General features: G+C 43.7%; 1 protein-coding gene across 3 annotated transcripts in view; it reads right to left on the reverse strand.

Annotated features, from left to right (window-relative positions):
• The window catches only part of PIGU (phosphatidylinositol glycan anchor biosynthesis class U), a 125,337-nt gene that overhangs the window by 47,421 nt on the left and 52,676 nt on the right, over nt 1-25,240 (reverse strand). For all 3 annotated transcript variants that reach the window (XM_033186169.1, XM_033186167.1, XM_033186168.1), the window contains exon 7: nt 23,015-23,112. In XM_033186169.1, the coding sequence (XP_033042060.1) occupies nt 23,015-23,112 (98 nt within the window). The remainder of the gene's footprint in view (nt 1-23,014; nt 23,113-25,240) is intronic.

Genomic DNA, 25,240 nt, shown 5'->3' on the forward strand with positions numbered 1-25,240 from the left:
AACAAAAATTGCCTTAGTAGAAAAAGCAAAATTCTAATAAGATCTGTCGTTTAGTTAATAATGTTGCATAAACGTTAATTTTTTGTTCTTGATAACTGTAGTATGGTTATGTAAAATGTTAACATTAGCGGAAGTAGAGTGAGGGATACAAGAAACTACTATTTTTGCAACTTTTCTGTAGGTCTAAAATTAATTCAAAATAAAAAGCTTTTAAAAATGGAGACAAAACCACCTGTTACACGGTTGGTTAAAAAAATAAACATGCAATTTTAAAAATTAGAGTGTTTTACAAGTCCAGTATAAAAAAAAATCAGCCCTTTGCCTCTAATCTTCATTAAATCAAGCTTGTTATTGTGATGTTCAAATCATTTATATGATTTGTTTAATCTTACTTTGAGAGATTTGTTAAAACTAATTACGATGGTTGATGTATCAATTTCTTCTAGCTGTGTCAATTTTTATGTTCTTTTTTTTTTTTTTTTTGAGACGGAGTCTCGCTCTGCCGCCCAGGCTGGAGTGCAGTGGCCGGATCTCAGCTCACTGCAAGCTCCGCCTCCCGGGTTCACGCCATTCTCCTGCCTCAGCCTCCTGAGTAGCTGGGACTACAGGCGCCCGCCACGTCGCCCGGCTAGTTTTTTGTATTTTTAGTAGAGACGGGGTTTCACCATGTTAGCCAGGATGGTCTCGATTTCCTGACCTCGTGATCCGCCCGTCTCGGCCTCCCAAAGTGCTGGGATTACAGGCTTGAGCCACCGCGCCCGGCCCAATTTTTATGTTCTAAGTTTTAAAGATATCTTATTAGTCAAATACAAGTTTGAATTCTCAAAAACAAAGCAAAATAAACAACAAGCAGAACTTCACAATGATATACCGCTAGAACTGCCAACATGAAAAAGACAGATACCATCAAATGGTGGTGAAGATGTGTGGCAACTAGAATCTCGTATTTGGTTGGGGGGGTGTAAAATGGTGCAAAAACTTCGAAAACCTGTCTAGTAGATTCTAGCAAAGCAAAACATACACTTGCCTAATGTCCCAGTAATTCTACTGCTAGGTACTGCTCAAGAGAAACAAAAACGTAAGTCCACAAAAAGACTTGTACCAGAATGTTCATAGTAGTCTATTTATATCAGACAAAAACTGGAAATGGGCCAAGTTTCCATCAATAGGAGAATGGGTAAACAAAATGTTGCACACACAAAAACCACCCAGCAATAAAAGGAATGCATGCAACAACATGGATAACTCTCGAAAACAAGCTGGTTGAAGGAAGCCTTATACAAAATAATCCTATTATTTCATTCCATTTATATGATGTTTTAGAATACGCCAAACTAAGCTATGATTAAAACAATATTCAGAACAGTTGTGTCCAAGGGAATAGGAGTGGGAATTGATGGGGAAAGGGCCCGAGGGAACCTTCTGTATTTTGAGAGGAGTTTGGGTTACACAGATGTTTGTATTAAGATTTATGCACTTCATGGTATATAAATTCTAGCTAAAATGAAAAAGAGCGTAAATAATGAACTCCAGTTGATGCTTATGCTGAATTATTTACAAAGATATCTATGACATCTGCAATTTACTTCAAAATGTATCAAAAATAAGACTGACTGATGGGTAGAAGTATATGTGATAAAGCAAGTATGGTGAAATATTAATGGAAGAACGTACGTTGTAGGTATATGAGTGTTCGTATGTGTTTTTTCTTTGAAATTTTTCATTAAAAAATGTTGGGAAAATGTAAGATTTAATACACTGTTTAGCAAGCCAAACATATGTGGTAACACTTTCAAGAAAAGCCAAAGAATGATTAATAAAAATTTCAGGGTAAGCTGGGCATGGTGTCTCATGCCTGTAATCCCAGCAATTTGGGAGGCTGAGGTGGGTGGATTGCCTGAGCCCAGGAGCTTGAGACCAGCCTGGGCAACATGGCGAAACCCCATCACTATATATTTTTTAAAATATATAAATAATAACTAATTCAGGGTAGTCATAACCTCTGAGGTAGTGGGAAGAAGTGCAGTGTAGAAGGAGAACTCACAGGGCTTCCAAAGGACTAGAAATGTTACATTACTTAAGAAGGGTAGTGGAACGCAGTGTTTCTTTATTATCTTTTAAAGTATGCAAATATTATAAAGCAGAAGCGCATTCAACGCAGATGGGACATCATGGGTTTGGGACCTGAGGTGGGACGGAACTTGCCACATTGGAGGAACAGGGAAGGTCTGTGTGGTTTGAGATTTAGGAGTGAGTGGTAAGTGGTAGAAGATAAGCACAGAGAGGTAGAGAGCAGCCAAGTCAAGCAGGAGTTAAGCCATTTTGGTCACATACACCTCATAGACTCTAACAGTTGAGAGAAAAGTTTCAGGTGGGTGAGTGTTAATGCCTCTTCTACGATCTTTGGCAAAGAAAGCAAGTTCCAGACCAAATTCTAGCACACCTAAAGACATCTATTAAACAGATATTCCTTAGTGAGCCAGGCCCAAAGCAATTCACACAAACTATTCTAGAAGCTCCATTCAGTCCCAGCTCTTTCTACCTCCAGTTGTTCCAACTACCACTTATGAAAAAGGTTCACTCACAATAGAACTGACAATATCCCAGAGGCAGGGTTCTGTTGCCCTTGGAGTCACATCAGGCAACCAGAAATCCTAACCAAAGGCCAAAGGATCATTAAGGAATTACTCCTCAGGCGCCATCTCCAAGGGACGAAGTTACAGGCCCTGCTAGATTCATATTCCTTCTTCATGCAAGCATAGGATTATTTCAGGGTCTCGCTCTGTCGCCCAGGCTGGTACAGTGACAGGATCACAGTTCACTGCAGTCCCTAACTCCTGGGCTCAAATAGTCCTCCTACCTCAGAATCAGAGTAGCTGGAACTACAGGCACATGCTACCATGCCTGACTAATTTTTTCATTTTTTGCAGATAGGGTCTTGCTTTGTTGCTCATAAACCACCACATCCAACCCAATTCTGCTTTTGACTACTTCAGTTTCACCAATGAGCGCCTACTTCTAATACTCATTTTGTTAATTAGTAAGACACTAATCTCACCAGTAAAAATTGGCCAGGTGCAGTGGGCCATGCATGTAATCCCAGCACTTTGGGAGGCCAAGGTAGGTAGATCGCTTGAGTCCAGGAGTTTGAGACCAGCCTGGACAACATGGCAAAACCCTGTCTCTACAAAAAATACAAAAATTAGCAAGGCATGGTGGCACATGCCTGTAGTCCCAGCTACTCGGGAGGCTGACACAGGAGGATTGCTTAAGCCTGGGAGGCGGAGCTTGCAGTGAGCTGAGATCGCACCATTACACTCCAGCCTGGGCAATAGAGTGAGCCCCCTGTCTCAAAAAAAATAAATAAATAAATAAAATAAAATAAAAAAAATTTCAAGCTGCTTCTGACAGTCACTATGCTAATTAGTAAAGGTGTTGATCAAACTATAGAGAGTGCTGCACTGATGGCAGCCCCTGGAGAGTGCACCCTTGCAGATGTAAAGCTAGGTGACCATCATGGAGTGTGGATGCTTCATTAATGTAATTCACATCCCCCTGAAGTTGAGGCTGAAACTAACTGGTAAATATATACTATCAGATGGTCCATGAAGAAGTATTTTTAAACAAATTACAGACATCATAACTCCATGATAAAGATTTTAAGGATGATGGAAGTCAGCGAAGAGTTTTAAGCTGGAGACGGCATTACTGTTAACAGATCTTAGGTGAGAGGAATCTGATCAACGTCATGGTCCCCTCTCTAAGCTTTATACACATAGCTCTACTCTGACTTCTCCTTGCAACTGTACTGTCCCCTAGCCAAATGTGGCTATTCTAATCTAAAGGATAAATTAACTAAAATTAAAAATTCAGTTCCTCAGTCCCACTAGCACATTCTAAGTGCCTGATGGCCACATGTGGCTTGTGTCTTCTGCATTGACAATATAGACAGAGAAAATTTCCATGGTCACAAAAAGTTCTACTGATACCACTGAACTAGAATAAAGTTTTAAGAGAATGACAAATTTCTGGGGATGGAAAATAGTTCAAGACCGGGTGTGGTGGCTCAGGCCTGTAATTCTAGCACTTTGGGAGGCTGAGGTGGGCAGATCACTTGAGGTCAGAAGTTCGAGACCAGCCTGGCCAACATGGCAAAACCCTGTCTCTACTAAAAATACAAAAATTAGCTGGAGTTGGTGGTAGGCATCTGTAATCCCAGCTACTCGGGAGGCTGAGGCAGGAGAGATGCTTGAACCTGGGAGGTAGAGGTTGCAGTGAGCCGAGATCGTGCCATTGCACTCCAGCCTGAGTGACAGAGACAGACTCTGTCTCAAAAAAAGAAAAAAGAGAAGAGAAAAGAGAGAAGAGAAGAGAAAGAAAAGAGAAAAGAATTCAACAAAGAGAAGGCATCTATAGATAAATTCAATGAAGAAGGTATTTAGGTTCTCAGTTAATTACTTGATCATCTGATCTTCCTTCTGAAAAAGACTGCCATTTAGCAAGGAAGAAGGGAAGAAGAAAAAAAAAGAGGAAGAAAACAGCCCAGGAGAGAAAAAAAAAATGCCCTCAAAAGTAAAAATATTGGCCGGGCGCGGTGGCTCAAGCCTGTAATCCCAGCACTTTGGGAGGCCGAGACGGGCGGATCACGAGGTCAGGAGATCGAGACCATCCTGGTCTACATGGTGAAACCCCATCTCTACTAAAAATACAAAAAACTAGCCAGGCGAGGTGGCGGGCGCCTGTAGTCCCAGCTACTCCGGAGGCTGAGGCAGGAGAATGGCGTAAACCTGGGAGGCGGAGCTTGCAGTGAGCTGAGATCCGGCCACTGCACTCCAGCCTGGGCTACAGAGGGAGACTCCGTCTCAAAAAAAAAAAAAAAAAAAAGTAAAAATATTGTTTTATCTTCTCATTCCACCCTACTGATATTTAAAAAGAAGTATGCCAGGGAATAAAAGAACAAGGTCATGAAGAATTGAATCAAGTGGGCTGTTAAAAGCAGTTCTCCGCAGTGGCTCACACCTATAATCCCAGCACTTTGGGAGGCTGAGGCGGGTAGGTCACCTGACATTGGGAGTTAGAGACCAGCCTGACAAACATGGAGAAATGCCGTCTCTACTAAAAATACAAAATTAGCTGGGTGTGGTGGCACATGCCTGTAATCCCAGCTACTCGGGAGGCTGAGGCAGGAAAATCGCTTGAACCCAGGAGGTGGAGGTTGCAGTGAGCCAAGATGATGCCATTGTACTCCAGCCTGGGCAACAAGAGCGAAACTCTGTCTCAAAAAAAAAAAAAAAAAAAAAAAAAATGGCAGTTCTCTTAGGTGAGTCCTAAACACTCAGGAGATGAGGTTTCAGTCTTTGCAAATCCCATTAGTGGCCCCCAAGTTTCTGTTGGCTATCATTTTTCTCAGTGTTTTATTGAACCTAAAGTGCTGTCAATGTTAGACCGGAAAATGATATTTTTTTCTTGGCAAACTTGTGATTACAAGATGTGCAATAAATTTTATGTATAATTCTGTTTTGAAGACATGGTCTTGGGGTCAAGGTTTGCTCTGGGGAACAGGGCCCTAAAATGATAAAGTAATTTGAAGTATGTACTGCATTTATTTATAAAAACTGAACTTGCACTTAATCTTGCAGGACTACTCCAGTTACACAGTGAGACACACCTAAAATTCCTAAAAAAGAAACTCCAGCAATCCTCTGATGGCTTGTTGTTTATAAACACTAGAGCCAAACTTAATCTCGAGGTTGTAAAAGTGGATTATATAAATTGGGTCATTCTTGTCATGTCCAACTAAATCAGGGCCAGGGGAAAGAGCACTCAGGGCACATAGCACCTGCTCCAACAATTAGATTTTCCACAAGCCCAGCTGCTGAAACGGCCTGCTGTGACTCTAAGACTACTTTGACCTACCACTGTCACTCACCAATCAGAGATTCCCAGCTCCCAAAAACTTGACTAGGGTCAATGAGCTTTCTTTCAAAGCAATATATACTATTTCTTTTTCTAATAAAACTCCTAACCTTCTGTTTGTTCTTTGGCCATACCAAAGGCCACCTAGTCTGTGTGTATGCCTCAAATTGCAATTCTTGCTTCCCAAATAAAACATTAGAGATTTGTCTCTATATTTTATTTGACTTTGACAAGGTCCACACTGCAAATTTCCCAGTGAACAGGTGAGCTTTCATCTTACCTCTTTTGCTCCACAGCAAATGCTGACTTAAAACCTAAGTATGTAAAATGTATGTATGGGCTGGGCGCAGTGGCTCACGCCTATAATCCCAGCACTTTGGAAGGCCAAGGCGGGCAGGTCACCTGAGGTCAGGAGTTTAAGACCAGCCTGGACAACATGGTAAAACCCTGTCTCTGCTAAAAATACAAAAATTAGGAGGGTATGGTGGTGGGTGCCTGTAACCCCAGCTACTCGGGAGGCTCAGGTGGGAGAACTACTTGAACCTGGGAGGTAGAGGTTGCAGGAGTCAAGATTGCGCCATTGCACTCCAGCCTGGGCAACAGAGCAAGATTCCGTCATGAAATGAAATGAAATGAAATAAAATAAAATATATGTATGGCCGGGTGTGGTGGCTCACATCTGTAATCCTAGCACTTTGGGAGGCCAAGGCGGGCAGATCACTTGAGGCCAGGAGTTTGAGACCAACCTGGCCAGCATAGTGAAATCCTGTCTCTACTAAAAATACCAAAGTTAGCCAGGTGTGGTGGCAGGTGCCTGTTAGCCCAGCTGCAGGAAAATCGCTTTAACCTGGGAGGTGGAGGTTGCAGTAAGCTGAGATTGTGCCACTGCACTCCAGCCTGGGCAACAGAGCAAGGCTCGATCTTAAAAAACAACAAAAAAATAAAATGTATGTATGTATGTAAGTAGAAGGGTTGGAAGAGTGATGCCCTAAAAAAACCTACCAGTTTTTTAAACCATTTTATTACAAACACAAAATGCAGGAAATCACATAGAACAAATACAAAGCTTAGTGAATGATTATAAGGTGAACATCCTTGTAACCACCACCCAGGTCAATAGAAAGAACTTTTCAGGCATTCGCCAAGTTCCCCCATGTTCCCTGATCCGACCACAAACCCCTCCTCCTTCCAAAGTAACCACTACGCTGGCTTTAATAATCACTTCCTTGGATTTCTTCACAGTTTTTCACTTACATGTGCGTCCCTTTCTATAGTTTAGGTCTTGCCTGTTTTAAAATTTTTGATACAATTTTTAAGTCTCTGAATTCATAGCTCCTCCACTTCAGCCTACTGCTGCCCATATCTTTTTTTTTTTTCTTCTTACAATTCATATGTTACAGAATCTGGGACATTTAACCCATATAACATCTCATAATCTGGATTTTCTAATTATATACCTTGTTTTCAGTATTTCTTGCAAATTGCAGCTATATATCCAGAGGCCTGATTGATTTTGGATCTCATCCTTTTGGCAAAACTTGGTGGTGGGTAATGTTCTTTTGTCAGGAGGCTTGGTTTTTGTTTGTTTCTGATGTTAGTAGTTATTGATGCTCAGTACCTAGACCATAAGGGGTTGTAAAATGATGCTATCCTATCATTTTGTTATCATTTGTAAGTTGGAATAATTTTATCCAGATATATTTCTGTCACCTACTATATGGTTATCTAGTGGTACAGGAAAGGCAGGACAAATACTTATTTTTTTAGTTTTCAATACAATGAACTGATTTCTTTTTTTTTTTTTTTTTTTTTTGAGGCGGAGTCTCGCTCTGTCACCGGGACTGGAGTGCAGTGGCCGGATCTCAGCTCACTGCAAGCTCCGCCTCCCGGGTTCACACCATTCTCCTGCCTCAGCCTCCCGAGTAGCTGGGACTACAGGCGCCTGCCACCTCGCCCGGCTAGATTTTGTATTTTTAGTAGAGACGGGGTTTCACCGTGTTAGCCAGGATGGTCTCGATCTCCTGACCTCGTGATCCGCCCGTCTCGGCCTCCCAAAGTGCTGGGATTACAGGCTTGAGCCACCGCGCCCGGCCGAACTGATTTCTTATCAATTCTCCTAATTTAGCTAAGTAGGTTTCCTTTTTAGTAACATTATGAATGCCTGGATTTAAATGTATTTATGAGTTTTAATCTATTGCAAGTCTTATCCTGTTGAAACTCAAATTATCCCTCTTTGGGCTGGGCGCGGTGGCTCAAGCCTGTAATCCCAGCACTTTGGGAGGCCGAGACGGGTGGATCACAAGGTCAGGAGATCGAGACCATCCTGGCTAACCCGGTGAAACCCCGTCTCTACTAAAAAATACAAAAAACTAGCCAGGCGAGGTGGCGGGCGCCTATAGTCCCAGCTACTTGGGAGGCTGAGGCAGGAGAATGGCATGAACCCGAAAGGCGGAGCTTGCAGGGAGCTGAGATCCGGCCACTGCACTCCAGTTTGGGTGACAGAGCGAGACTCCATCTCAAAAAAAAAAAAAAATTATCCCTCTTTGGTCAGTGGGAGCCTCTTCAAGTTAGATCCTAAGTCCTTTCAAGATGACTCCAGTAGACTTTGATAAACTTTCATGTTATCTGTTATCACAATATTCTAGGATCATCCTATACATTTCCTGCCCTAAAACCTAGAATTAGCCATTTCCCTAAGAAACCCCAGTTTCTCTGAATGGGTAAATGGTATTTCAAGGTCATAATTTGGGCACTAAGAATGTTCATTCATACTGGGTTGGTCATCGTTTCTAGACCTTTTAGTGGACACACACACACCCCACCCCTACAGGGGACCAGGCAGGTAGCAAACGAGTGAAGGTGAGAGAAATGAAACAGGGACTGTGGTAATCTGAAGAGGGTATGCTCTGCCTAAAGGGGACAGACCTTACAATTCCTCAAAAGGAGCCAGAAATACAAAATTTCCACATGAATTTTTAAAATGCTGACTACTAATTTCAAAAAAGTCAAATACCAGGGTCAAATGAACCACATCTGTGGGCTAGACGTGACCCAAGGGTTATATGCACCCTCAACCTGAAAACGTCAACTCGCAGTTACAGGATCCCAGAAGTCACATTGTTACTAATACATAAAAAATATGTAGGGAAATAAAGAATTTTCAGACTGCTTCAGAAAAAGCCCAACTATATTATCTTCCTCTCCCCAAGTCTCTACAGCACTAGAGAGAAAAGCATTTTCTGTACAGAAACCATTTCCTTTCTCAAACATGGTGTGAAAGGGAAAAAGCCAGTTATCCAAATAAACTCTTAAAGGGAGTTAACCTAACAACGTTTTTACATCTAAGTTCTTGGAATCACAAGAAGAGATCCAGGAGATATATTTTGCATGACAGATATATTAGAGGCAACAAAACTGGTAGAAAACTTTATTGAAAATGTTTGGTCAAGCTCTTACCCTCATTTTTACCCGTTCCAAAAAGAAACAAAGCTAACAGCACTGCCACCTCCGCCCTAGCACCCAACTGGACATAGCAGAAATAACAGAAAGTGACTGGAGGAAGAAAAAATAAGGTGTGAAAACTCTAAATATAGCCCCAGAGGAGGCTTGGGGAAGGACCCGTTATCGAGAAATAACTGACTGAGTTTAGCTCCTCTGGTGTAAGCTACCATCACATGACCTGACCCAAGCTCCAGAAAGGATAAAAAAAAAAAGTCACAGGATTAACGTTTTCAGTTCAAAGATAAGAAAAGGTCAGATTGGATTTAAAGCAAAACCAAAAGAGCACTCACAGGGTAATTTCCCCTAGTGCTACCGTCTTTGAAAGAAAATAAAGGCCTCAAACCATCCAAGGGAATCCAAGGCTTTAGGAATCCCAAGTAAAAGGAAGGCGGGAACTAGAAACTTCCCAGACTGCGCCATGAGCATCTCGGTAAGCCTCCCCTGGTCTCCCTCCAAGCCTTACAGCTTTAGCTTCTCGGTCCTGTGCACTCGGCTTTCCTTCACTGGAGGCTCCTGCCCCTGAGCATGGTAGGGCTCTCTATTTTTGTCCGCATGCTATCAAATCATAACATTTTAAACTTCTCTCTGATTTGGAAACTAGGCTCTAAGCCAAGGTCAGAGGAAGAGTTGAGTTGCCAGAGGGAACAAGATGGGCTCAAACTACCATTCTCATAAGTGACTCACCAGGGAGCCAGAAGCAGCGTCCCCTTCCTTTGATCTTGTGTCTCATGAAGGAAAGGAAGAATAGTTCCACCTCTGGCACCGATCAGACACCAGGACTCTCTAGAAATTCCACCAGCAGAATGGAGGCACGTTTATAGTGTCAAAGGAAGAAGTACAAACTAACTTTTACAGTTCCTCTGACTTCAAAAGATGAACTATTTTCTTTTCCCCTCATCACCCCACATACTGGTGATCATGTCCTTTCATGAACATTTGAATACTAATAATCATAGCTAATACCTACTGAGCCCTCATCAGACTCTGTTCTAAACACTTGACATGTATTAATCCTTTGCAGTAGGGACTATTATATTATCCCTGCAGAGGCAGACAGAAGTTAAATAGTCACTTGCTCGGGGTCACAGAGTTAATAAGTGTCCAAACCAAGACATCAGAGTCTGTACTCTATTTCCCTCTTTTTTTTTTTTTTTTTTTTTGAGACAGAGTCTCGCTCTGTCGCCCAGGCTGGAGTGCAGTGGCCGGATCTCAGCTCACTGCAAGCTCCGCCTCCCGGGTTTATGCCATTCTCCTGCCTCAGCCTCCCGAGTAGCTGGGACTACAGGCGCCCGCCACTTCGCCCGGCTATTTTGTATTTTTTAGTAGAGACGGGGTTTCACCATGTTAGCCAGGATGGTCTTGATCTCCTGACCTCGTGATCCGCCCGTCTCGGCCTCCCAAAGTGCTGGGATTACAGGCTTGAGCCACCGCGCCCGGCCTATTTCCCTCTTTTTTATTATAAATTTTTTCAAACATGCAGAAATGTTGGAAGAATACAATAAGCAACCATATAGCTGTCTAGATTAAACATTAATACATTGCCTTATTTCATCTTTCTGCATGCATATATTTTTGCTGAACCATGTAAAAGTTGAACACATCATGACACTTCTCCCCAAAATACTTCTGCACACAGTTGCCCAAAATAAGGACATTCTCCTACATACCATAATACTATCATCACATCCAGGTAATTAATAATTCCCAGCTGGCGCAGTGGCTCACGCCTGTAATCTCAGCACTTTGGGAGGCTGAGGCAGGCAGATCACAAGGTCAGGAGATGGAGACTATCCTGGCTAACACGGTGAAACTCCGTCTCTACTAAAAATGCAAAAAATTAGCCAGGCGTGGTGGCGAGTGCCTGCAGTCCCAGTTACTCGGGAGGCTGAAGCAGGAGAACCGGTTGAACCCGGGAGGCAGAGGCTGCAATGAGCCGAGATCGTGCCACTGCACTCCAGCCTAGGCGACAGTGTGAGACTCCATCTCAAAAAAAAAAAAAAAAATTCCCTAACATCATCTAATATCTAATCTATCTTCAAAATTTTCTAGTTGTCCCCGAAAATATCCTTTATAGTTGTTTTTTAACCCAAAATCCAATCAAGACTCTCCCATTCCATTCAGTTATTGTGTCTCTTTAGTCCAGAACGGTTTCTCCACTTTATCTTTTTCATGACATTGACATTTTGAACAGACTCAGAACAGCTTTCTTAAAACACCATAGTACATTCTGGTTTGTCTTACTGCTTCCTTGTAGTGTCATTTAACTCGTTCCTCTGCTCTTTTATTTCCTAAAAACCAAAAGTCAGATCTTAAGGCTTCATTAAGGGTAACTTTTTGGGTAAGAATACTTCGGAGTTGATAATGTGTACTTTGTAGTGCATGATGCCAAGCAGTATATCATGTCAAGTTGTTCCACTGGAAGTGATAAGAGTTGGATTACTTAGCTAAGGTGGTGACTACCAGAATATGCCTTCGTAAAGATTTTTGTTTGTCTGTTTGTTTTGTTTTGTTTTGGTTTTGAGACAGAGTCTCACTCTGTCACCTAGGCTGCAGTGCAGTGGTATGATCTCAGCTCACTGCAACCTCCGCCTCCCGGGTTCAAGCAATTCTCTGCTTCAGCCTCCTGAGTAGCTGGAATTACAGGCACCCGCCACCAAGCCCGGCTAATTTTTGTATTATTAGTAGAGACAGGGTTTCACCACCTTGACCAGGCTAGTTTTGAACTCCTGACCTCGTGATCCACCCGCCTCAGCCTCCCAAAGTGTTGGGATTATAGGCGTGAGCCACCATGCCCGGCCATAAATATGTATTTTTCCCTTTGCTATTAGCAAAGAATCTAGAGGGTGGGGACTAGGCAATAATGTTTTGACACAATGCAAATGCAAATACACTGTTCTCTAAAAACCATTCACCCAATGATTTTAGCATCCATGTGATACAGGCAGGAGGCAGGGAAATACTGGGTAGAAAAGGGTAGTTCCTGGTGAGGGCCCCACCCTCAAGCCTGGACCCCTGACCTAAAGGGATAACTTCACATCCCTGTTGCCTTTTCAAAAACCACCCTGGCCTGCCCTGCCCCCCATCCTGTACTCATAAAAACCCCAGGCTCCACTGGCAGCGGAGTGGCAGAGAAGGAGAGAAAAGCAGCAGCCAGATGTTGGAGAGAAGCAGCTTGATTTCAGAGGGATGCCTTGATGGTGGGACCTTAGAGAAGAGAAGAGTTCAGCCAGGAATGACCGAACTCAGGGGAAGACTACCTTCCCGCTCGATCCCCTTTCCAGATCTCCATCCCATTGACAGCTACTTTAATCAGCAATAAAATCCCCTGCATTTACCATCTCCAATTGATTTGTGCAACCTGATACTTCCTGGACGCCAAACAAGAGGTTGGGATACTGTCATACTGAGAAGTGGAATGCTTAAGCCATGAGAGGATGGCAAAGCTGAAAGAGCACAATGTAACAAACACCTTCTGCAGCTCCAGGGGTCATAAGTACCCCCCTAGACATTGCTGTGGGACTGCACAGAGTTGTGCACAGAGTCTGTGCCATGGGACTGCACAGAGTTGTGCTTCTGGGTTGTACCCAGACTGGTCTTAAACTCCTGGGATCAAGTGATCCTCCTGCCTCAGCCTCCCAAAGTGCTGGGACTCGCAACACTGCACCCACTACGAGCCACTGCACCCAGCTATGGTTCTTTTTTAAAAGGCAGAGTAGGCCGGGCGCGGTGGCTCAAGCCTATAATCCCAGTACTTTGGGAGGCCGAGACGGGTGGATCACGAGGTCAGGAGATCGAGACCATCCTGGCCAACACGGTGAAACCCTGTTTCTACTAAAAATACAAAAAACTAGCCGGGCGAGGTGGCAGGCGCCTGTAGTCCCAGCTACTTCGGAGGCTGAGGCAGGAGAATGGCGTAAACCCGGGAGGCGGAGCTTGCAGTGAGCTGAGATCCGGCCACTGCACTCCAGCCCGGGCGACAGAGCAAGACTCCGTCTCAAAAAAAAAAAAAAAAAGCAGAGTAATTGCTTAGTTCTTTGCCTTTAATTATTTACTTTCAGAGTGAGAAACTGGTAAAATAGCCACATCTGATGATGGTCTATGTATTTTTTTCTCTTCTTGCCCTTTTAGTGAGCACCACTATGGACACATGAATTTTTTTTGTTTTTTTTGTTTTTTTTTTTTTAGACAAGAGTCTTGCACTGTGGCCCAGGCTGGAGTGCAGTGGTGCGATCTTGGCTCACTGCAACCTCTGCCTCCTGAGTTCAAGCGATTCTTGTGCCTCAGCCTCCCGAGTAGCTGGGATTACAGGCACCCACCACCATGCCTGGTTCACTTTGTATTTTCAGTAGAGAAGGAGTTTCACCATGTTGTCCAGGCTGGTCTGACCTACTGACTTCAAGTGATCTGCCTGCCTTGGCCTCCCAAAGTGCTGGGAATATAGGCGTGAGCCACCGTGCCCAGCCAAACACATGGATTTTTATCCAGTGTTTTATAATTACTGGTTGTCATTCTTTTGATGCTCAGAAATTCCCAAATTTGGGTGGTATGAGCCCCTTTCAGCTGGTACCAGTGTTTTTCTGACTTAGTCCTGTTAGACTTTGAGGACTACTTTGCTTTGTCATAACAAGATGTCCCAGTCAAGCTGTGCTCTTACATACTACATTACACCACCTTTCCTAGAGGTCTGTGCCTATGTAGCGCTCGAAAAAAACTTGGAGAAAAAGAGAATGTCAAGAGCAGATGTGTCAGCTACTAGAGATAATCAAATCCATTTTGATTCGGAAGTAGAAAGCATTCTGAAGCCGATCAGGGTCCAGCCACTCACTCTGGTACTCAGAGCTTTGCTACATTCAGCCACTGGCCTAAACACCATGATTCACAGGGAACTCACCTCACTTAGGACATCTCATTCTCTCACAGAACTACCTTATACTAAGCTTCTTGTACCAATCAACCATTAGTTCTAGCTTCTCTCCTTGGAGCCTATGGATCCCTGTGAAACTCAACTTCAAAGGATCCACTTAGTAGTCTGGCAGAAACTCAGCCCTAAAGAATAATTTTAGGCTGGTTGTGGTGGCTCATGCCTGTAATCCTAGCACTCTGGGAGGCTGAGGCGAGAAGACTGCTTTAGCTCAGAAATTCAAGACCAGCCCGGGCAACAAAGTGAGACCCTGTCTCTAAAAACAAACAAACAAACAAACAAACCAAAAAATAAGCCAGCCATGGTGGCACATGCCTGTGGGTCCCAGCTACTCAGGAGGCTGAGGCAGGGGGACTGCCTGAACCCAGGAGGTCTAGGCTGCAGTGAGCCATGTTCACGGCACTGCACTCCAACCTGAGTGACACAGTAAGACCCTGTTACAAAACAAAAAAGAATATTTCCTCTTCTGTTTCCACGTTCATCTTTTTTTTTTTTTTTTTTTTTTGAGACAGAGTCTCACTCTGTCACTCAGGCTGGAGTGCAGTGGAGCAATCTCAGCTCACTGCAACCTCCGCCTTCCGCATTCAAGCAATTCTCTTGCCTCAGCCTCCCGAGTAGCTGGGATTGCAGGCACCAGTCACCATGCCCAGCTAATTTCTGTATTTTTAGTAGAGACGGGATTTCGCTATGTTGGCCAGGCTTGTCTCGAACTCCTAACCTCAGGTGATCCACCCACCTCGGTCTCCCAAAGTGCTGGGATTACAGACGTGAGCCACCATGCCTGACCCCTCCTTCATATTTAAACAGGTGGTTTTGTTTCCTGGATGTGACTACACTGATTTTCAAATACCCGTCTATGACCCACAAGGCCCAGGTGATATAATTTGGCTGTGTCCCCATTCAAATCTCATCTTGAATTGTTGTTCCCATAGTCCCCTCATGTCATGGAATGGACCCCGTGGGAGGTAACTGAATCATGGAGATGGTTACCCCCATGCTGCTGTTCTCTTGATAGGATCTGATGGTTTTATAAGCGTCTTTTCCCTCTTTGCTTGACACCTCTCCTTCCTGCCATCATGTGAAGGCGGACATGTTTGCTTCCCCTTCCACTATAATTGTAAGTTTCCTGAGGTCTCCCCAGTCATGTGGAACTGTGAGTCAATTAAACCTCTTTCCTTTATAAATGACCAAGTCTCAATATCATACTGAATGGGCAAAAGCTGGAAGCATTCCCTTTGAAAACTGGTATAAGACAAGGATGCCCTCTCTTACCATTCCTATTCAACATAGTATTAGTTCTGGCTAGAGCAATCAGGCAAGAGAAAGAAATAAAGGGTATTCAGATAGGAAAAGAGGAAGTCAAATTGTCTCTGTTTGCAGATGACATGATTGTATATTTAGAAAACCCCATCGTCTCAGCCCAAAAACTCCTTAAGCTGATAAACAACTTCAGCAAAGTCTCAGGATACAAAATCAATGTGCAAAAATCACAAGATTCTTATACACCAATTATAGACAAGCAGAGAGCCAAATCATGAGTGAACGTCCATTCACAATTGCTACAATGAGAATAAAATACCTAAGAATACAACTTACAAGGGATGTGAAGGACCTCTTCGAGAACTACAAACCACTGCTCAAGGAAATAAGAGAGGACAAAACAAGTGGAAAAAAATTCCTTGCTCATGGATAGGAAGAATCAATATTATGAAAATGGTCATACTGCCCAAAGTAATTTACAGATTCAATGCTATTCCCATCAAGCTACCATTGACTTTCTTTTTTTTTTTTTTTTGAGACGGAGTCTTGCTCTGCCACCCAGGCTGGAGTGCAGTGGCCGGATCTCAGCTCACTGCAAGCTCCGCCTCCCGGGTTTACGCCATTCTCCTGCCTCAGCCTCCCGAGTAGCTGGGACTACAGGCGCCCGCCTCGTCGCCCGGCTAGTTTTTTGTATTTTTTAAGTAGAGACAGGGTTTCACCGTATTAGCCAGGATGGTCTCGATCTCCTGACCTCGTGATCCGCCCGTCTCGGCCTCCCAAAATGCTGGGATTACAGGCTTAAGCCACCGCGCCCGGCCACTACCATTGACTTTCTTCACAGAACTAGAAAAAACTACTTTAAATTTCATACGGAACCCCAAAAGAGTCCGTATAGCCAAGACAATCCTAAGCAAAAAGAACAAAGCTGGAGGCAACATGCTACCTGACTTCAAACTACACTGCAAGGCTACAGTACCCAAAACAGCATGGTACTGGTTCCAAAACAGATATATAGACCAATGGAACAGAACAGAGGCCTCAGAAGTAACACCATACATCTATAACCATCTGATCTTTGACAAACCTGACAAAAACAAACAATGGGGAAAGGATTCCCTATTTAATAAATGGTGCTGGGGAAACTGGCTAGCCATATGCAGAAAACAGAAACTGGACTTCTTCCTTACACCTTATACAAAAATTAACTCAAGATGGATTAAAGACTGAAATGTAAAACCTAAAATCACAAAAACCCTAGAAGAAAACCTAGGCAGTACCATTCAGGACACAGGCCTGGGCAAAGACTTCATGACTAAAACACCAAAAGCAATTGCAACAAAAGCCAGAATTGACAAATGGGATCTGATTAAACTAAAGAGCTTCTGCTCAGCAAAATAAACTATCATGGCCGGGAGCAGTAGCTCACACCTGTAATCCCAGCACTTTGGGAGGCCGAGGCGGGCGGATCATGAGGTCAGGAGATCGAGACCAGCCTGGCTAACACGGTGAAACCCCGTCTCAACTAAAAATACAAAAAATTAACTGGGCGTGGTGGCGGGCACCTGTAGTACCAGCTACTCTGGAGGGTGAGGCAGGAGAATGACGTGAACCCGGGAGGCAGAGCTTGCAGTGAGCCGGGATCCACTGTACTCTAGCCTGGGCAACAGAGTGAGACTCTGTCTCAAAAGAAAAAAAAAAAAGGCCAGGCGCGGTGGCTCAAGCCTGTAATCCCAGCACTTTGGGAGGCCGAGACGGGCGGATCACGAGGTCAAGAGTTCAAAACCATCCTGGCTAACATGGTGAAACCCTGTCTCTACTAAAAAATACAAAAAAGCTAGCCGGGCGAGGTGGCTGGCGCCTGTAGTCCCAGCTACTTGGGAGGCTGAGGCAGGAGAATGGCTTAAACCCGGGAGGCGGAGCTTGCAGTGAGCTGAGATCCGGCCACTGCACTCCAGCCCGGGCGACAGAGCGAGACTCCGTCTCAAAAAAAAAAAAAGAAACTATCATCAGAGTGAACAGGCAACCTACAGAATGGGAGAAAATTTTTACAATCTATCCATCTGACAAAGGTCTAATATCCAGAATCTACAAGGAACTTAAACAAATTTACAAGAAAAAAACAGGCCAGGCGCAGTGGTTCATGCCTGTAATCCCAGCACTTTGGGAGGCTGAGGCGGGCAGATCATGAGGTCAGGAGATTGAGACCATCCTGGCTAACATGGTGAAACCCCGTCTCTACCAAAAATACAAAACAGTAGCCAGGCATGGTGGCACGTGCCTGCAGTCCCAGCTACCTGGGAGACTGAGGCAGGAGAATCACTTGAACCCAGGAGGCAGAGGTTGCAGTGAGCTGAGATCGTGCCACTGCACTCCAGCCTGGGTGACACAGGAAAACTCCATCTCAGGAAAAAAAAAAAAAACATCGAAAAGTGGGCAAAGGATATGAACAGACACTTCTCAAAAGAAGACATTTATGTGGCCAAGAAACATGAAAAAAGCTCATCATTACTAGTCATTAGAGAAATGCAAATCAAAACCACAATGAGATACCATCTCATACCAGTTAGAATGGCAATCATTAAAAAGGCTGGAAAAAACAGATGCTGGCAAGGGTGCAGAGAAATAGGAACGCTTTTACACTGTTGGTGGGAGTGTAAATTAGTTCAACCATCGTGGAAGACAGTGTGGTGATTCCTCAAGGATCTAGAACCAGAAATACCATTTGACCCAGCAATCCCATTACTGGGTATATACCCAAAGGATTATAAAGCATTCTACTATAAAAACACAAGCACACGTATGTTTATTACAGCACTACTTACAATAGCAAAGACTAGGAAACCAATGCAAATGCCCAGCAATGATAGACTGGATAAAGAAAATGTGGCATATATGCACCACAGAATATTATGCAGCCATAAAAAAGAGTTCACATCCTTTGCAGGGACATGGATGAAGCTGGAAACCATCATCCTTAGCAAACTAACCTAGGAACTGAAAACCAAACACCACATGTTCTCACTCATAAGTGGGAGATGAACAATGGAAACACATGGACACAGGGAGGGAAACATCACACACCGGGGCCTGTCACGGGGTGGGGGACAAGAGGAGGGGGAGCGTTAGGACAAATACCTAACGTATGTGGGGCTTAAAACCTAGATGATGGGTTGGTTGGTACAGCAAACCACCATGGCACACGTATACCTATGTAACAAACCTGCATGTTCAGTACGTGTATTCCAGAACTTAAAAGTAAAATTTTTAAAAAAAATTTTAAAAAAGTATTTCATGTACCATCAGCAAAAATAAATAAATAAATAACCAAGTCTCAGGTAGTTCTTTGTCTTTTCTTTTGTTTTTTTTTTTTGAGACAGAGTGTCACTTCATCATCCAGGCTGGAGCGCGGTGGTGCGATCTAGGCTCTCTGCAACCTCCGCCTCCTGGGTTCAAGGCAATGTTCCTGCCTCAGCCTCCCAAGTAGCTGGAATTACAGGCACACTCCCCCATGTCTGGCTAATTTTTGTAGCTTTAGTAGAGATGAGCTTTCGTCATGTTGGCCAGGCTGGTCTCAAACTCCTGACCTCAAGTGATACACTCGCCTCAGCCTCCCAAAGTGCTGAGATTACAGGTGTGAGCTACCACACCTGGCTCGGGCAGTTCTTTATAGCAGCATAAGAATGGACTAATATACCAGGCTACTTCATATACTTATAAAAATATATATACAAATATAGTGGGAGATGGAGTTTTAATTTCTGCACAAATGGGATCCTGAAGTTCATCTCAAACTCTTCCACTCCTGTCCCCATATACAGACAGTTGCCAAGCACAGCTGATTCTACCTCCTAGAATTCCCCTGCATCTAGTCTCTCATCTCTCCATCTCCTCTGACACTGGTGTAGGCCCCAAATTTACCCCTCCGACTTGATCTAGTACAATGTTCTAAGCTTTCCCAACTTCAGTTCTTCCTACTCCCATCTATCCCACAGGCTGCTGCCAAAACAATCTTCCTGGAACACTCACCTGCTCAGCATCCTTCAATTGCTTTATGTCTGCAGTCTGGCATAGTATCTAGCACACTATAGGTACTTAGTCAATATTGGTAGAGGAGCTGCTTGACTTCATGAGTCAGTTGTACTGTCCACTAGTGTCAGGAGGAAATTTCCTTTAGTTTTAAACAGAAGTTGTTTTATATAAATTGGTGCATAGAGATTGGCTTAAGAAACCATTTTTATCTTCTTTTATTTACTTACTCATTTTTTGCAGGTTGGACAAGCTCAGAAACCATTTTTAGATTTCTGGTCCATTCATGTGTATGAATAAATATACTATATTATTTATTTGATACATAGTTGTATAAAAAGTCTGGCTATATGTATTCTTAGTGCTTACACTTTCTAAAGAATAAGCCATAAATAGGAAATAAAAAAGAAAATACAAGCAGCACATTCTCATGTGGAAAGATGCTTCAACTCAGCAAGAATACAGAGAGAACATCAAAGCAAAATAACTTCGCAGTGTGGTGACACATCTACTGAACTGGCAATCATAAATCAAACTTGAAAAGTCAGTGCTGGCCGGGCACGGTGGCTCAAGCCTGTAATCCCAGCACTTTGGGAGGCCGAGACGGGCGGATCACGAGGTCAGGAGATCGAGACCATCCTGGCTAACACGGTGAAACCCCGTCTCTACTAAAAAATACAAAAACTAGCCGGGCGTGGTGGCGGCGTCTGTAGTCCCAGCTACTCAGGAGGCTGAGGCAGGAGAATGGCGTGAACCCGGGAGGCGGAGCTTGCAGTGAGCTGAGATCCGGCCACTGCACTCCAGCCTGGGCGACAGAGCGAGACTCCATCTCAAAAAAAAAAAAAAAAAAGAAAAGTCAGTGCTGGCAGAGGGGGAGGCAAGTGGTTCACTTCTCTTTAGATACTGATGGTGGCACTGCAAACTGGTTCAGGTTTTCTGGTGAACAATCTGGTATAATTGCCTAATAAGAACAATACAACTTTTCACCTTGGGTCCAGTGATTTAGCTAAAGGAACATACTTGAAGAAAATAATTTCAAGCTGGGCACGGTGGCTCACACCTGTAATCCTAGCACTTTGGGAGGCCAAGGGGGAAGGATTGCTTGAACCCAGGAGTTTGAGACCAGCCTGGGCAATATGGCAAAACCCCATCTCTACAAAAAAATACAAAAATTAGCTGGGTGTGGTGGTGCATGCCCATAGTCCCAGTTACTAGGGAGGGTGGGGTGAGAGGATTGCTTGAGGCCAGGAGGTTCAGGCTGCAGTGAACCGTGATTGCGGCACTGCACATCCCATCCTGGACAACAGAGTGAGACCCTTGTCTCAAAAATAAGAAAAAGAAAGAGAAAACAAATAAAAACAAATTTCTGGCTAGGTGAAGTGGCTCATTCCTATAAACCTAGCACTTTGGGAGACCAAGGTGTGTGGGTGGATTGCTTGAGCCCAGGAATTCAAGACCAGTCTGGGCAACATGGCGAAATCCCATCTCTACAAAAAATTAGCCGGGTGTGGTGGCACACGCCTGTAGTCCCAGCTACTCAGGAGGCTAAAGTGAGAGGAATGATTGAGCCTGGGAGATGGAGGCTGCAGTGAGCTGAGATTGTGCTACTGCACTCTAGCCTGGGTGACAGAGCAAGGCCCTGCTCTCAAAAAACAAAACAAAACAAAACAAAATTCTACATTATTTATATTAGTGACAATTAATATAAATGACATATCTCAAACATAAAGACATATCTCAAATTCCCCAAATAAGAAAAAGATCAAGCAAACCATGAATCATTGTCTGCGTCAACACAATATTATGAAATCATTTAAAATAACATGCATATGGCCTATTTCAATAAATGGAATACACACTCAGCTTTAGCAGTGCTTGAGATTAAGAAAGACTCCGAAACCAGACATTTCTGGGTCTAAGTCCTGGCACTGTCACCTGTACACTTTCAAGAAACATTTCTCTTGTAAGAATAGATTTGGACAATGTGGGGCCTGCATGCAGTTACTCCCTCTTGAAGAAACATGTACTATTCTCATTTGAGTAGAAAAAGAGGATTAGAGAGCAAGCTCTGGCATCAGATGGCCACAGTTCATATCTCAGCAATGTCACTCGTTGGTCCTGTGACCTTAAGTGACTTAACCTCCCAACATTACAGTTTCAATTCATGTGTCTAATATGGCTAATACTAGACTAATACACGGCTAATAATATGACCTACTCCATAAAGTTCTTATGAGGTTAAAATGAGATGATGCCGGGCCGGGCGCGGTGGCTCAAGCCTGTAATCCCAGCACTTTGGGAGGCCGAGGTGGGCGGATCACGAGGTCAGGAGATCGAGACCCTCCTGGCTAACACGGTGAAACCCCGTCTCTACTAAAAATACAAAAAACTAGCCGGGCGCGGTGGCGGGCGCCTGTAGTCCCAGCTACTCGGAGGTTGAGGCGGGAGAACAGCGGGAACCCGGGAGGCGGAGCTTGCAGTGAGCCGAGATCGCGCCACTGCACTCCAGCCTGGGCGACACAGCGAGACTCCGTCTCAAAAAAAAAAAAAAAAAAAAAATGAGACGATGCCTACAGAGTGCTTAGCATGCTGCCTGACGTGTAATCCATTCTCAGTAAACGTCAGCTATTTGTATTCTTCAATTAATGTTTATTGATCACCCACAATGTTCCAAGCATTACATCAGATGCACATACTCCATTTAAGTCCTGTAAGACTCTTACAAGGTGTTATTACAAAGAAAAGTTAAAGAAATGAGCTCAGAGGGGATCATTAGTTGAGAAAAGAAAAATGCAAGATAGTTGCATTTGCAAATATCTAAAATAAAATGCACTTATACATTCGCAAGGATATGCAGACAGTAGTGCCCCCCTTATCTGAGGTTTCACTCTCCATGGTTTCAGTTACCTGTTGTCAACTGCGGTACTAAAATGGAAAATTCCAGAAACAAACAATTCATAAGTTTCAAATTGCATACCATTCTGAGTAGTGTGATGAAATCTCACGCTATCCTGCTCTGTCCCACTCGAGACATGAATCGCCCCTTTGTCTAGTGTATCCCTGCCTGTTAGTCACTTAGTAGTTGTCTTAGTTATTAGATAGAAAAAACATAGTATATGTAGGGTTCGGTACCAAATGCAGTTTCAGGCCTCCGTTAGGGGCTTCAGAACATATCCCCTGCAGATATGGGGAGGTCTATTGTAGTTGGGACTTAATGATCACTAAGTCTACTTTGTTTAAAGTTAGTCAAGTTTCTATGTGTTTGTATTTTCAACTAGGAGCAAGCTTCCTGCTGCCTTTACTAACCCATGCCCTTCCTTCCCCCAAGCAGGGACCAGGCCATGTATTAAATGTCACTTGGGTGCTGGCTTCTGACCAGCAAGCGCTTACCTGGAGGAGATAGAGGAGTCCTGGGACAAACAAGGTAAGGGGGTACAGAGACTGGTATGTCGCTAAGGCAAGAAAAATAGCACTGAGGAAAGCACTGCCTGTAAAAAGAAAGAAACGTATGGAATAATCCAGCCTCATCAATCATGATTAGACTCAGTGAGTCCCTCTCAACACAAAACCTTCCATAACTGCTCAAATAACCACCTGCCAAGTGCCTCCTGGTACACAAGATGCTATGCAAATTCACACAGTCAGAGCTTCTTGGCTTGATTTCCGATAAAAGAAAACCAAGAAAGTCAAAACCATCTACCTTTGGCAACCTGAGACACTACAGGCATAAATCTTGTGAAATTTTGAGACCTAGAACGATGTTACAAAATTTCAACCCAAAGATGTATAAAGGATCAAGTCTATTAACATCCATGTCCTATCTAATGTACCAATTTATTAAGCCTACAATTATTGCTTATGATATTCAGAGCTGGAAACCCATCCCTTTGACTGTTGCAACACTTACCACTCTTTACAACAGCCCTTCCTTACCTGCTACATTCATGCCAATTCAGGTCGTGTTTTTTTTCAAACAAAAGTATATTAATTTTATTAGTAATGTCCTCACTTCCTATGTAAAATGGACTACTATGGAATCATTAAACATGATGCTATTAAGAATATGCAATGACACAGAAGGGTGTTTATAATATCCTATTAAATGAAGTTTATCAAATAGATATATTATCATTTCTTTTATAAAAAAAATGCACAAACATTTTTTAGAAGACTAAAAGCCAGTAGGCAAAGTAACTCAAGTCTGTAATCCCAGCACTTTGTGAGGCCGAGGCAGGCAGATCAAGACCAGGAGTTCGTGACCAGCCTAGCCAACATGGTAAAACCTTGTCTCTACTAAAAATAAACATTAGCCAGGGGTAGTGGTGGGCGCCTATAATCCCAGCTACTCGGGAGGCTGAGGCAGGAGAATTGCTTGAACCTGGGAGGCAGAGGTTGCAGTGAGCCAAGACTGTGCCACAGCATTCCAGCCTGGGTGCCCAGGCAAAAGTTTGCAGTAGGGGCGGGGCCCTCATGGAGAACCTCTGCTAGGGCAGTGTAGAAGGGAAATGTGAGGTCGGAGCCCCTACACAGTGTCCCTACTGGGGCACCACCTAGTGGAGCTGAGAAGACAGCTTCCGTCCTCCAGATCCCAGAATGGTAGATCCACCAACAGCTTGCACTGTGGGCCTGGAAAAGCCACAGACACTCAACACCAGCTTGTGAAAGCAGCTGAGAGGGAGGCTATAGCCTGCAAAGCCACAAGGGTGGAGCTGTCCAAGATCATGGGAAGCCCCCTCTTACATCAGCATGACCCAGATGTGAGACATGATGTCAAAGAAGATCATTTTGGAACTTTAAGATTGACTGCCCTGCTGGATTTCCAACTTGCATGAGGCCTGTAGCCCCTTTGGTTTGGTCAATTTCTATTTGTAATGGTTGTATTTACCCAATGCCTATATCCCCATTGTATCTAGGAAGTAACTAATTTGCTTTTGATTTTACAGGCTCATAGGCAGAAGGGACTTGCCTTGTCTCAGATGAGACTTTAAGCTGTGGACTTTTGGGCTAACGCTGAAATGAGTTAAGACTTTGGGGGCTGTTGGGAGGGCATGATTGGTTTTGAAATGTGAGGACATGAGATTTGGAGGGGCTGAGGCAGAATGATATGATTTGGCTGTGTCCCCACCCAAATCTCAACTTGAATTGTATCTCCCAGAATTCCCATGTGTTATGGGAGGGACCCAGGGGAAGGCAATTGAATCATGGGAGCTGGTCTTTCCCATGCTATTCTCGTAATAGTGAATAAGTCTCCCAAGATCTAATGGTTTATCAGGGGTTTTGGCTTTTGCTTCTTCCTCATTCTCTCTTGCCACCGCCATGTAAGAAGTGCTTTTTGCCCTCCGCCATGATTGTGAGACCTTCCCCAGGCATGTGGAACTATGAGTCCAATTAAACCTCTTCTTTTGTAAATTGCCCAGTCTCAGACTACCAAAAATAAATAAATAAATAGAAGACTAAAAGCCAAGGCCACAAAGTTCATAGTGGTTATCTCTGGGTAGTGGAATTATGAACAATTTTTCATTTTTGCTTCACTGCATTTTCTAAACTTTCTAAAATGAACATGCTTTGTTTTTGTCATTGGAAAAAAGCTAACTTCTTTGAAAAAACAGCTATTCC

This window comes from Trachypithecus francoisi, unplaced genomic scaffold (genome assembly GCF_009764315.1).
Source record: "Trachypithecus francoisi isolate TF-2019V2 unplaced genomic scaffold, Tfra_2.0 Lachesis_group21, whole genome shotgun sequence".
Classification (NCBI taxonomy): domain Eukaryota; kingdom Metazoa; phylum Chordata; class Mammalia; order Primates; family Cercopithecidae; genus Trachypithecus; species Trachypithecus francoisi.